Source organism: Arachis hypogaea, chromosome 20 (genome assembly GCF_003086295.3).
Source record: "Arachis hypogaea cultivar Tifrunner chromosome 20, arahy.Tifrunner.gnm2.J5K5, whole genome shotgun sequence".
Taxonomy (NCBI): domain Eukaryota; kingdom Viridiplantae; phylum Streptophyta; class Magnoliopsida; order Fabales; family Fabaceae; genus Arachis; species Arachis hypogaea.
In genome coordinates, this window is record NC_092055.1 from 44,997,142 (window position 1) to 45,009,942 (window position 12,801).

Below are 12,801 nucleotides of genomic sequence, written 5' to 3' on the forward strand. Positions count from 1 at the left end.
ATATTAATGACTAATTTTAATATACATGTAATATAGTTATTTTTTTTTTTTTATTAAAAAGAAGCCTTCCATCTATAGATGGCGTTTGAAAACTTCTACTCACTAAATAATTTACATAAACTAATTCATGTTGACCGAGGGGGACAAATAGTTAAATATTAATTGAATCATTCAAACTAAAGAAAAAGATTATATATTTTGAGGATTACCAAATAACACCACCTTGCCATGGCCCACTGTTCGGGCAAAAAAATTGTCTATTTAAAACCCTTTGTAACCAAACAATAACCCCGGAAAAAAACTTAATATAAATTGACAATTTGTTTTCAATCTCCCAAGTCAAAGAAGTTGAATTAATGGAAAAAGTAAAGAAGCAGCATCACCAAACACTAGCTTTCATCTTCTTGTTGATTATCCTATTGTCTTTAACAAACAAGTCAGGATCAACATCATCGGACTCATCAAAAGCTCGAAAGCATCACTTTGTTCTAGTGCATGGATCATGCCACGGAGCATGGTCATGGTACAAGGTTATTACCATGGTTCTGAAAACCGGACCGGACCGGCCGGTTGAACCGGTCGAACCGAGAACCGGCAATAGAAATGGTCCAGTCCGACACTAAACCGCTCATCTGCAAACTGTTCAAAAACTGCTGAACCGGCCGATCGGACCGGACCGGTAATTGACCGGTTCTTAATAAACGCACCGTTTTTATTAAAAAAAAAAAGAAAAAACCCACGTTCAGCCCCTTCACTCACTCACTTACCCCCTTCCCCCAACAGTCCAACACACCCTCCTCACACGTTTTCTCTTCAGAGCTTTTTGGTTTTGCCCTCAAACAAACCCTAGCCATCTAACCTCCACCACCGGCGCAGGGAGTGAGGCACTACCGCCGTCCATCGCGCTGTCGTCGTGCTCCAGGTCTCCAACCCCTGTTCATTCTCACAGTCTCGCCAATTGCAGCTTCTTCGTTGAGATCGACATTCGCGTCTGGTTTTCGTCTTCTCAGCCGCACTTCTGCCGTCGTCAGTCGTCGTGTCCGTCGCCTGATCGCCATTGTCCGTCGCACTCAACAGATCTTCCTCACACTCTGCCCAAACTGCTCACTCCTCCACGCCGCGCGCCTCCTCCACGTCACCGGAGCCCTTGGTCCTGAGAGTCTCGTGTTCGATTGTCACGGCGGAGGGCCATATACCAACGTTGCCGATGGCCGGATTCTAAAGTGAGAAGGAGATGAAGTTGGTTGGACTTAGTTTGCTGTCACCTGTTCCAATAGGTACCAAAATGTGAACTTGTTTCTAAAATGGTGAACTTCATGTGAATTTGAGGGTTGATATGCCTTAGTTTTTGTTGAAAATAGTGAGTATTTAAATCGGTCTAGATTTTTTTGGAGATTTATTAGTTTTAGAATCAAAAGTTTTGTTTATTGTGTTTTTGTGTTCTGGGTTTGCTAGTGGCTGAAGACTTGATATGAGGATTTGGACACCTTAATAAATATTCCTTCTCTGTTCTTAGTTCTGATCAGAACATTGATTTTTTTGGGGGATTCTGTTAGTGCTACTAATTGAAACTTGAATCATGGAATGATTAGCTCTGTTTTGGATTGAGTGATTACTGATTAGTTGATTCATTTTAGTCCTGTTTTTGTTTTTTGTGTTGTTCTGTGTTGAGTTTTGTTTATGAGTAATTAAATGCACGAAACAGGAATAGGATTGCTAATTTCTTTTGTGACTTTCATTGTTCTTTTCCCCTTATTGTGCTGCTGTTGTTGTTATGCTGCCGTTTTGTTATGGCACTGAGATTGTGTGATCACTGATCAGTGTTTTGAATTTGGAATTTGTGATTAATAACTTGTTAAGCTGCTGTTGTTGTTATGCTGCTGTTTTGTAATAGTTGTTGCGAATGCTAAAAATGGAAATCAAATCAAATGCTGGTTGTTGTTGAATGAGTAGCCTAGCTGCCTGCTAATGCCATATATAAATAAATTGATGAATGATGATGATGATGGTAGTGGAAGGAGAGTCAAAGTGTATGGGTAGTTGGTGATATGTTATGCTTTCTTATTCAATGACTATTTGTTAATTGTTATGTTGATACCTCAACTTGGAAACAACACTAGATCCTGTTTATGGCTTGCTCAGCAAGAAGAATCTGTTGCTAAGGGAGCTCTCTTACAACAGATGAACGCAACGCTGCCTAAGATTAAACCGAAAAGGTCATCTTGCAAGATTCAGGTTCATGTTCAGTTAGCATAATACCACAGAATGATCAACATTTTCTAACTGAACTAGCTCAACATTCTTTTGAAATTGATAATCCTGAGTATTTTTTTCACTATTTAACTTGGGTTTGTATTTTGATAAGATCATATGAATTTGGTTGATGATTTTTTGTGTAGTGTTTTAAATTTGGAAGATATTTTAGGATGTTTATTTATTATTTTATTTTAAAACGGTTTTTCCGGTTGAACCACTGGTTAGACCGGTTGGACCAGTGAACCAGTGAACTAGTGACTAGAACGGTTTGATGACCGGTCCGGTTTTCAGAACCTTGGTTATTACACTTCTCAAATCGTGGGGTCACAATGTGACTGCCTTAGACTTGGGAGCTTCAGGGGTCAACCAAAAGAAGGCTTTGGAGCTTAAATCAATTTCTGAGTACTTTGAGCCTTTGAGTGAGTTCATGGCTTCATCAGTGGACAAAGGTGAAAGAGTGGTTCTTGTTGGTCATAGTGACAAACCCCATTTGTAGGGTTTATCTTGTATTGATTTTTGGGGATTTTATCACCTTTTACCCATATTTATTCAAGAAATAGCATGGTTTTGTATATTCTCCTTTAATTGTGCTTGAATGTGAAAACATGCTTTTTAGGACTCAAAATAGCTAAATTTAATTCACCTTGATTCTATTAGATGCCTTGATATGTTTGTTAAGTGATTTAAGGTTTAGGAGGCAAAGATTGGATCAAGGGAATGAAGAAAGAAAGCATGAAAAGTTGGAGAACTCATGAAGAAATGGAAGAACCGGAAAGCTGTCAAGCCGACCTCTTCGCACTTAATCGGCCATAACTTGAGCTACAGAGGTCCAAATGATGCGGTTTCAGTTGGGTTGGAAAGCTAACATCCGGGGCTTCGAAACGATATAAGATTTGCCATAGTTGCTATACGTATGGTGGCGCGCACGCGCAAAGTACGCGCACGCGCCGATGCTGCCACCTAGTTCACTTAAAGCAAAACGTGGCCAACGAATTCTAAAGCCTTGTGGGCCCAATCCAACTCATTTCTGATGCTATTTAACCCAAGGAGTGAAGAGGGAAACATATGTTAGTTACCAATTAGCTTAGTTTAGTAGTGATAGTTAGTTTCTAGAGAGAGAAGCTCTCACTTCTCTCTAGAATTAGGATTAGAATTAGGTTTAGTTCAATAACCTTAGATCTATATTTTAATCTTTGCTTTCTTCTACTTCTACCTCTCAATTCTTTGTTGTTACATTCATTCTTCTTCCATTCTTTTGTTGTAATTTCCTTTATGTTGTTCTTATGTTTTGTTGTAGATCTACTTTTGTTCCTTCCTTTCTCTTTCAATTCAATTCAAGGTAAATCATAATAATTGTGTTCATTTGATTTGTTGTTGTTTAATTCCTTGCAAATTGAGTAGTGTAGATTTACTTTTCTTGCAATTTTACTATGCTTTCCTTTTATGCCTTCCAAGTGTTTGATGAAATGCTTGGTTGGATTTTAGAGTAGAATTTTATGTTCTTGGCTTGGGAAGGTAACTTAGGAACTCTTGAGTTACTAATGTCCAAGTAATTGATGATTGGGATTCATTGACTCTAGTTCTCACTAATTGAATTAGTGGAGAGTTAGGACTTATGGACTAGGATTGATATAGCTCATTTGACTTTCCTTTACTACTAGTTAGAGGATGATTTAATGAGATTAATCCTTGCCAATTCTCATATTGTGGTTAGTGATTAGGATAGAGATCTTTGACCACCAACCCTTGCCAAGACCTTTTTAGCCATTAGTTTACTTTCTTACCATTTATCTTTCATGCTTCATATCAAAACCCCAAATATAACTCACAACCGATAACAAGACACTTCATTGTAATTCCTAGGGAGAACGACCCGAGGTTTGAATACTTCGGTTTATAAATTTTAGGGGTTTGTTTTAGTGACAAACAACTTTTTGTATGAAAGGATTAGTGATTGGTTTAGAAACTATACTTGCAACGAGAATTCATTTGTGAAATTCTATACCATCAAAAATCCATTCGTCAAAATGGCGCCGTTGCCGGGGAATTGCAATGGTGTTATGTTATTGGTTATTGTATATATGTGAATAGTGTGAATATGTTTGCTTTTGTTAGCTCTTGCTAGTTTTAGGATTTAATTTTCTTGCTTCTTATTTGATTTTGTTTTCATTTTCTTCTTGCTATCATGAATTCTCACCTTGGCTATGAGTTTGGTTATCAACATGTTGTAGGAAATGAGGACTATAATAAAGATGTGTATCAAGAATGGGATGACCAAAGGTGGGAGGAGCCATATACATATGATCAATCCTTATGGCAACAACCTCCACCAATGCACTATGAAGAAGAGCCATTCTATGATGCATATCAATCCAATGATTATGGTGAATCACCTTGTGATTTTCAAGAACCACCACCATATGCCTATGATTCATACCCTCAACATAACTCCCAACCATACTCACAAGCCCCTTCTTACCAACCATCTTCATATGAACCTAATCCATATCCATCCTACCAACAACCATATGAGCAATATGAACCACACATAGAGCCACCACCACGCCAACATCAACATTTTCAAGAGCCACCTCCTCCACATTATTACCAAGATGAACCACCTCCAATATATGAAAATTTTCAACCACAAGATGAATACTACTTTTCACCACAACCTCCCATGGAAGAATACTCATATCCATTGATCCAAGAGCCACATGATCCTAATCATAATATCCAAGAGGAACAAGAGTCAAGGGATCATCTCAAGGAAGCATTGGATAAATTTCAAGCAACCATGGAGTGTGTTGTGCAACAAGTGGAAAGAGTGGAAAACATAAAACCACCACAACTCTACCAAGAAGAACCACCTTCCTACTATGAACCCTCTCCCCAATTTAATGAACCCTTCCACCCACCCCAATCTCTAATGGATGAAATCCTTGGTGTTCTTGTTCAAGGGCAAGAAGAGATGAAAAGGGATGTGCAAAATATCATGGCCACCTTGGATGCGGTAACAAATCAATTAGCCTCCCAATGCTTGAACACTCAAGGAACTTCCATGGATACATGTGGAGAATCAAATGAAGAACATAGCATGAAGGAGAGATTGGAAACTCCAGTGGAAAATAAGGGAAGTTGCTTTGTATTGGAACAATTGGAGGAAGCTTTAATTGTTGAAGACAAGGAAGAAGTGGTAGAAGACTTAGGAGATGCGGAGCTTCCATGGGAACATAGAGTTGAAGAAAACCCCTCCAAGATGATTGAAATTGATGCTAGGGAGGAAAGCGCACACCTTCCAAGGCATATCCCATATGAAGACTTGGATGGGATAGAGAAAGAATTGAGTTCCCTTGGTGATGAAGATCAAGCATCAAGTCTTAGTGGTGAAGAATCCTTTAAGCATGAAGAACCTTCTCCGGTTGGATTTGAAAGCGTTGAGGAGGTAAATTTTTCTCACCCTCCCTATTATGATTTGAGTAAAGGAAAAGGTTTAGATAAAATTGTTGAACAAAGGATTGAGATTAAGAGATCTTGCGAAGAGGTGGAAGTCCCTAGAAATAGAAGAACGAGGGTTGGTTATGCTTTGTCAAGATCTTTGGAAGCATCTTTGCCTAGGTTGTCATCTACCCCTTCACTTGAGTGGGTAAAATTCATTTCTATTAGCTTTATTGTCCCACTTGAGTATGGCTTGCTTGAAACGGATGGTCAACTTAGAATCCTTTGTGGGATGAAGCGTAAGCGAAAGATGTTTCGTAGTTGGCGTTGCAAATCAAGGCTCATTATGGTTGATGCATCAAACATGAGATATAAAGGTTGGAATAGTGCTCAATTAGATGGGTCTAGGAGGATTGTTGGCCACTATATAGAGAATTCACCTCACTCACCATCCGGTTGGACTAATAATGATGATCAACTCCAAGACGGGTGTGAAAACAAAGTGTGGGATCCCGGATTACAAGAAGAGGATCAACTTTGGGAGCCCCAAGCTTGTGAAGAACTCCATCAAAACTTGGCTCAATCCATGAAGAATCTTGGGGCACAATGGAGAACCAAGCATTGGTGGGAGTTCCAAGATGAATACAAGCACAAGCCACCTTGATGAGGAGCTCTCCATAAGTCCAACTTAAGGACAATAAACAAAAGTGCTAGGTGGGAGACAACCCACCATGGTAAAATCCTTTCATTTTCTCTTTTGTATATATTGGTAGAATTAGTTTAATTTCATATTTTGTTTAGTTAGTTAAGTATGTTTGGTAGTTTAAGTATGTTAAATAAGGTTTTATGGTGTTTTGGTAGCTGTTTGGAGGTTTGGAATGCTTGGATTGGTGCAAAAACATAGAAAAATTTTTTGAAAAACAGAGCACCATCCACGCGTACGCGTACATGGCGCGTACGCGCACTTCCAGCATTTTCGACCATCCACGCGCGCGCGCCATACGTGCGTACGCGCGGATTGAGAAGTTCCAACCTCCATACATTTTCCAGAGAGTTGTGCCTGCGCCGCGCCAACGTTGTGCCTCTGGCACAAACCCCACTTGCGCACACGCGCACACGACGCGTACGCGCCACTGCCGAAATAAGCCAACGACGCGCGCGCGTCATGCGTGCGTACGCGTGGATGCCCTTTCTTCCATCCACTTCTTTTCTTTTCCTCTTTCCATTTCTTCCCTTCTCCTTTCTTTTTCCCTCCTACTACCCCTCATCTAACACTTCCAAACACCATCGATAACCATTTATTTTAGTTGGTTGTTAGTTAGTTAGTTAGTTAATTAGTTAGTTAGTTAGTTGATTAGTTAGTTTTAGTTTAGTTTTCATTTTATTTTCTCTCTTTTCATCATAAGTGTTGGAGTATTGACTTTGTTTACTATACATTGCTATATCCCTTATTGCCTAAATACTATTTTAGCATGAATGTTTTTAGATAATCTTTGTTGGATTCTATGATTGAGGTTATATTTTGTTACTTGGTTTTGATTTCTTCATGCTTACCTTTTGAAAAAATACCAAGTGATGAGAATTGTCTTCGAGCTTATAACTCTTTTGAATTGCATGTTGTAGCTAGCCACCATGTGATTTGAACCGTATTCTTTGATTAGGCAATCTCTTGATGGATAATGTTGAGCATTTACCTTGATGCATTGTATTTCATGATTATATCCATCCATATGTTTGACTTGAATGCTTTCATGCTTCTCTAATGCTTGTCTTACCTTACAAGCTTACTTAAAGCATCTCAAGCACACTAGGATAAGTGAAGTGCATGCTTCTTTTGTGACATAGCTTTTATGCTAATGTGTATTCTAAACCGCGCAATTTAGAATTCACACACCTAATATTCCTTAATGTCACACTAATTCACTCACCTCATTCTAGTGATTTACCTCATTCCAACAATGTATGCTTCCTTGCTTTTATATCTTCTCATCTTATGGTGTTATATTTTTGTTTTTCATAACGAATGCACCACAAGCAATCATGGAGGCGGAAGAAAGAACACATAGCAATCCGGAGAGTCGTCATATCCCCTTGCTCATCTTTGAGTGCACCGAGGACGGTGCAAACTTTTAAGTATGGGGAGGTCGTCCGACCGGTCGGCGATCTTGGGTGACAAATTTCTAATTCCAACACTTTTGCATTTCATTCTAGGATTTTAGGATTTTTACTTGCATTTTCTTATTTTTGCATATGTATACACAATAAGCTTAGTCAAAATAATGAGAATTTTTCAAGGATTTCTATCTATAGGGTACCTCAATTGATTTGAGTGAAAATTTTTCATAGAACTTGCTTGAATTATATATATTATGGATCATGTTTTGAGCTAAGAACACAATCTTGTGAGACTTGAGCCTAATGATGTGGTTACATCTTATAACCACTTATTTTTCCTTCTTGTGTGCATTATTCTCTTTCTATGATTGTAATCTTTGATTTGTTTGATTCTTTATGTCCATTATTTTGTGTATTCATGCATTTATATGATTGAGGCCATCATTTCATTAGCTCACTTACCAAAATGGCCTTACCTTCTATCTTCCTTTGTTAGCCAAATTTGAGCCTACGCTTAACCCACTTATTCTTATTTTAGCACATTACAAGCCTTAAAGCGAAAAACAATAATTGTCCCTTAATTTGGATCTTTGATTAGCTTAGGCTAGTGTGTGTGAGTATCATTCAAGTGTGGGAACCTTGGGACATTGGGTGAATAAAAGGGTATTTTGTATTGTTATTGAAAATATTGGGAATTGGGTACATACTCATGTATTGATCAAATGTAAAACCTTATGCATTGATGCTCTTGAATATAGAAAGAAAAAAAATGAGAAAAACAAAAGAAAAAGAAAAGAAAAATAATATGGAAAAGAAAAAAAATAGAAAAAAAAAAGAAGAAAAAAATAATAAAAAGGGGACAAAATGCCCCAAGGCAAGGTCCAATAAAATCAATGCATAAGTGTTGTGAAATGAAAAAGAAAATGCATGAGTATGTGAAAAAGTGAAGAATGGGTAGCTAGATTAGAACTTAATTGTATAGGATGTCATAGGTTAGGTGGGAAGTTTAAGCTTATCAAAGATTCAAATTTCAAGCTCACTTGACCAAATATGCATCCTACCTTGACCCTAGCCCCATTACAACCAATGAAAAGACCTCATGATACTTGTATGCATGCATGAAATAAATGTTGATTGTTAGAAGAAAAACAAATCTTGGAAAGGATGAAATAGAGGAGAATTGAGTGAATCAACCCTAAACACTTGAGTGAATAGAGTGCAAACACTACCGGTGAGGGTTTGATACTCAATTACATGTTTTCGCCTATGATCATAATTTTCATGCAAGTTTGTAAAAATATTTAATAACTCAATTCAATTGTGGATTAGACTTGCTAGTCCTTAGCCCTTGTGCATATATGTTTCTTGGGAATTGATTTATTTTGACCAAGCACTTGCATTCATTTAGATAGTTGCATATAGGTAGATTGCATTTAGTTAGTTTCCATTGAATAAATGACATACCCTTACTTCATTCTTGGTTTAAGCATGAGGACATGCTTGGTTTAAGTGTGGGGAGGTTGACAAACCCCATTTGTAGGGTTTATCTTGTATTGATTTTTGGGGATTTTATCACCTTTTACCCATATTTATTCAAGAAATAGCATGGTTTTGTATATTCTCCTTTAATTGTGCTTGAATGTGAAAACATGCTTTTTAGGACTCAAAATAGCTAAATTTAATTCACCTTGATTCTATTAGATACCTTGATATGTTTGTTAAGTGATTTAAGGTTTAGGAGGCAAAGATTGGATCAAGGGAATGAAGAAAGAAAGCATGAAAAGTTGGAGAACTCATGAAGAAATGGAAGAACCGGAAAGCTGTCAAGCCGACCTCTTCGCACTTAATCGGCCATAACTTGAGCTACAGAGGTCCAAATGATGCGGTTTCAGTTGGGTTGGAAAGCTAACATCCGGGGCTTCGAAACGATATAAGATTTGCCATAGTTGCTACACGTATGGTGGCGCGCACGCGCAAAGTACGCGCACGCGCCGATGCTGCCACCTAGTTCACTTAAAGCAAAACGTGGCCAACGAATTCTAAAGCCTTGTGGGCCCAATCCAACTCATTTCTGATGCTATTTAACCCAAGGAGTGAAGAGGGAAACATATGTTAGTTACCAATTAGCTTAGTTTAGTAGTGAGAGTTAGTTTCTAGAGAGAGAAGCTCTCACTTCTCTCTAGAATTAGGATTAGAATTAGGTTTAGTTCAATAACCTTAGATCTATATTTTAATCTTTGCTTTCTTCTACTTCTACCTCTCAATTCTTTGTTGTTACATTCATTCTTCTTCCATTCTTTTGTTGTAATTTCCTTTATGTTGTTCTTATGTTTTGTTGTAGATCTACTTTTGTTCCTTCCTTTCTCTTTCAATTCAATTCAAGGTAAATCATAATAATTGTGTTCATTTGATTTGTTGTTGTTTAATTCCTTGCAAATTGAGTAGTGTAGATTTACTTTTCTTGCAATTTTACTATGCTTTCCTTTTATGCCTTCCAAGTGTTTGATGAAATGCTTGGTTGGATTTTAGAGTAGAATTTTATGTTCTTGGCTTGGGAAGGTAACTTAGGAACTCTTGAGTTACAATGTCCAAGTAATTGATGATTGGGATTCATTGACTCTAGTTCTCACTAATTGAATTAGTGGAGAGTTAGGACTTATGGACTAGGATTGATATAGCTCATTTGACTTTCCTTTACTACTAGTTAGAGGATGATTTAATGAGATTAATCCTTGCCAATTCTCATATTGTGGTTAGTGATTAAGATAGAGATCTTTGACCACCAACCCTTGCCAAGACCTTTTTAGCCATTAGTTTACTTTCTTACCATTTATCTTTCATGCTTCATATCAAAACCCCAAATATAACTCACAACCGATAACAAGACACTTCATTGTAATTCCTAGGGAGAACGACCCGAGGTTTGAATACTTCGGTTTATAAATTTTAGGGGTTTGTTTTAGTGACAAACAACTTTTTGTATGAAAGGATTAGTGATTGGTTTAGAAACTATACTTGCAACGAGAATTCATTTGTGAAATTCTATACCATCAAAAATCCATTCGTCACATAGCCTTGGTGGCTTGGCCATATCCCATGCCATGGAGCATTTTCCTCACAAGATTTCTGTGGTTGTCTTTGTCACAGCTATGATGCCTGGTCCAACACTCAACATATCCACCCTCAATCAGAAGCTAACTTCATGTCTTCTTTGCTAGTTATTCTTCTTTGTCTTTGTTGTTCAATTTAAGCAATTGGGCGAAAAAATTGAATTGTGTGACTAAAAGACTTAAGTAGGACAAACATACATCTGTTAGAAGTAAAAGCATGATGAAAGAATATAGTGATGAATACGAGAGTTTGACCAAACAACTACGGACATTTTGTGATATATTTTTTTTTTTGACTATTAATACTTTGTGTGTTTTTTTAAAGGCATTAAGCAAATCACAACCGCTACTGGACAATCATTACACTTACGATGAAGGACCTAATAAATCGGCCACAACATTTGTATTTGGACCAAAATTTCTTGCATCTAAAGTGTATCAACTCAGTCCAAAACAGGTTATTCTCCAAATTTTAAATTCTCTTGTTATAATTTGTTAGAGATATATTTTTTATGTATCTCTTTTTATGAGCTTAAATTTTTAGATAAATAATTTTATAATATGATATCATAATACGAGTCCAAACCCCGATCCAATGATAGAGGCTGATGATGATGAAGTGATTGGACTGAAAAGGTTGAGGAAGTCACCCATGTGGTTGAAAGACTACAAAACATGAAAAGGGTGTGCTTTAGGAGAATATTAGAAGAAGATGATGTCAGAAGTTAGTTACGTAACAACTTGTCATGAGGTTTATAAGGGAAGGAGTGAGTCTAAGGGAGTCATGCTTATTCTTATGTCTTGTAAACATTTCTCACATACTAATCATATCTTTCATACAATTGCATTTTCTATTCTCTGAATCATTCTTCTACATAATTTCTGATCATTCTATTTCTATCATCATTGTCCTACTTGCGAATTGAATTAGCAACTATTAACTGGTGTTTTCATTGAGAGAGGTAGCTGCTGCAATGGCGGATGAAACTCGACTCAATCGTTTGGAGGAGCTCACGATCTCGAACAAGCAAGAAGTAGCCACTCTGCATCGCGGGTTAGCTAAAGCCAATGAGAGGATCACAGAGACCCAACTTCAACAAACCACCATCGAAAAGTTGTTCCGCGACAGCATGATGATGAAAACCCAAGTTGGGTATTGTAACCATTCAGGGGATGAGGTGGTGGATAGCCCCAGGTCAGGTTCAGTGAGCGTTAACTTGGAGTCGTTGTGGTCTCGCAAGTTTAAGGTGGCTGATCTACCGATGTTTACGGGCGATGGGTGGAGGATTGAGTGTTTAGAGCAAAGCAATACCTTTAAAATTTTGCCATTCTGGCTGAGTAGAGGATCAAGGTGTTATCGGTAGGGCGGAGGGGGGGGTAAACAACAACATTGCTTATATTAACCTGAGGTAGCGTTTGTTTTGAGATACTGAGACAGAGACTGAGAGACTGAGACTCAGTATCGTGTTTGTTAGTTCAGAGACTGGTACTAAAATTTCTGTCTCTGTCTCTAAAATTTCAGTATTTCAATACCTCCAAAAAGTAGGGACACAGGGGACTGAAATTTTTAGAGATGGAGACTGAAACTTTAATAACATTTTATACCTAAAATACTTTCATTTCAATTAATTAATTCCAATTTTACCTTTGTGCAAATTAAATTAGAGTTTTATTCTTCTTTTAATTCCTGTCTCCCATTTTGCACCAAACAGAATACTGAGATTTATTTCAATCCCTGTCTCTTAGTCTCTGTCTCTCAGTCTCAGTCTTTCCGTCTCTGTCTCTCTACCAAACGCTACCTCAAGGAACTGAAACAAGGAGGATCGGTGGAAGATGAGTACTAAGGTCAGTTTGAGAAACTTACCAATAGAGTTTCAGGATG

General features: G+C 37.7%; 1 protein-coding gene across 1 annotated transcript in view; it reads left to right on the forward strand.

The window, feature by feature from the left end:
* Nucleotides 1–356: 356 nt before the first annotated feature.
* The window catches only part of LOC112785124 (methyl jasmonate esterase 1-like), a 31,659-nt gene continuing 19,214 nt past the window's right edge, over nt 357–12,801 (forward strand). The window contains exons 1-4 of the mRNA XM_025828561.2: nt 357–529; nt 2,554–2,729; nt 10,879–10,989; nt 11,231–11,376. Of these exons, the coding sequence (XP_025684346.1) occupies nt 357–529; nt 2,554–2,729; nt 10,879–10,989; nt 11,231–11,376 (606 nt within the window). The remainder of the gene's footprint in view (nt 530–2,553; nt 2,730–10,878; nt 10,990–11,230; nt 11,377–12,801) is intronic.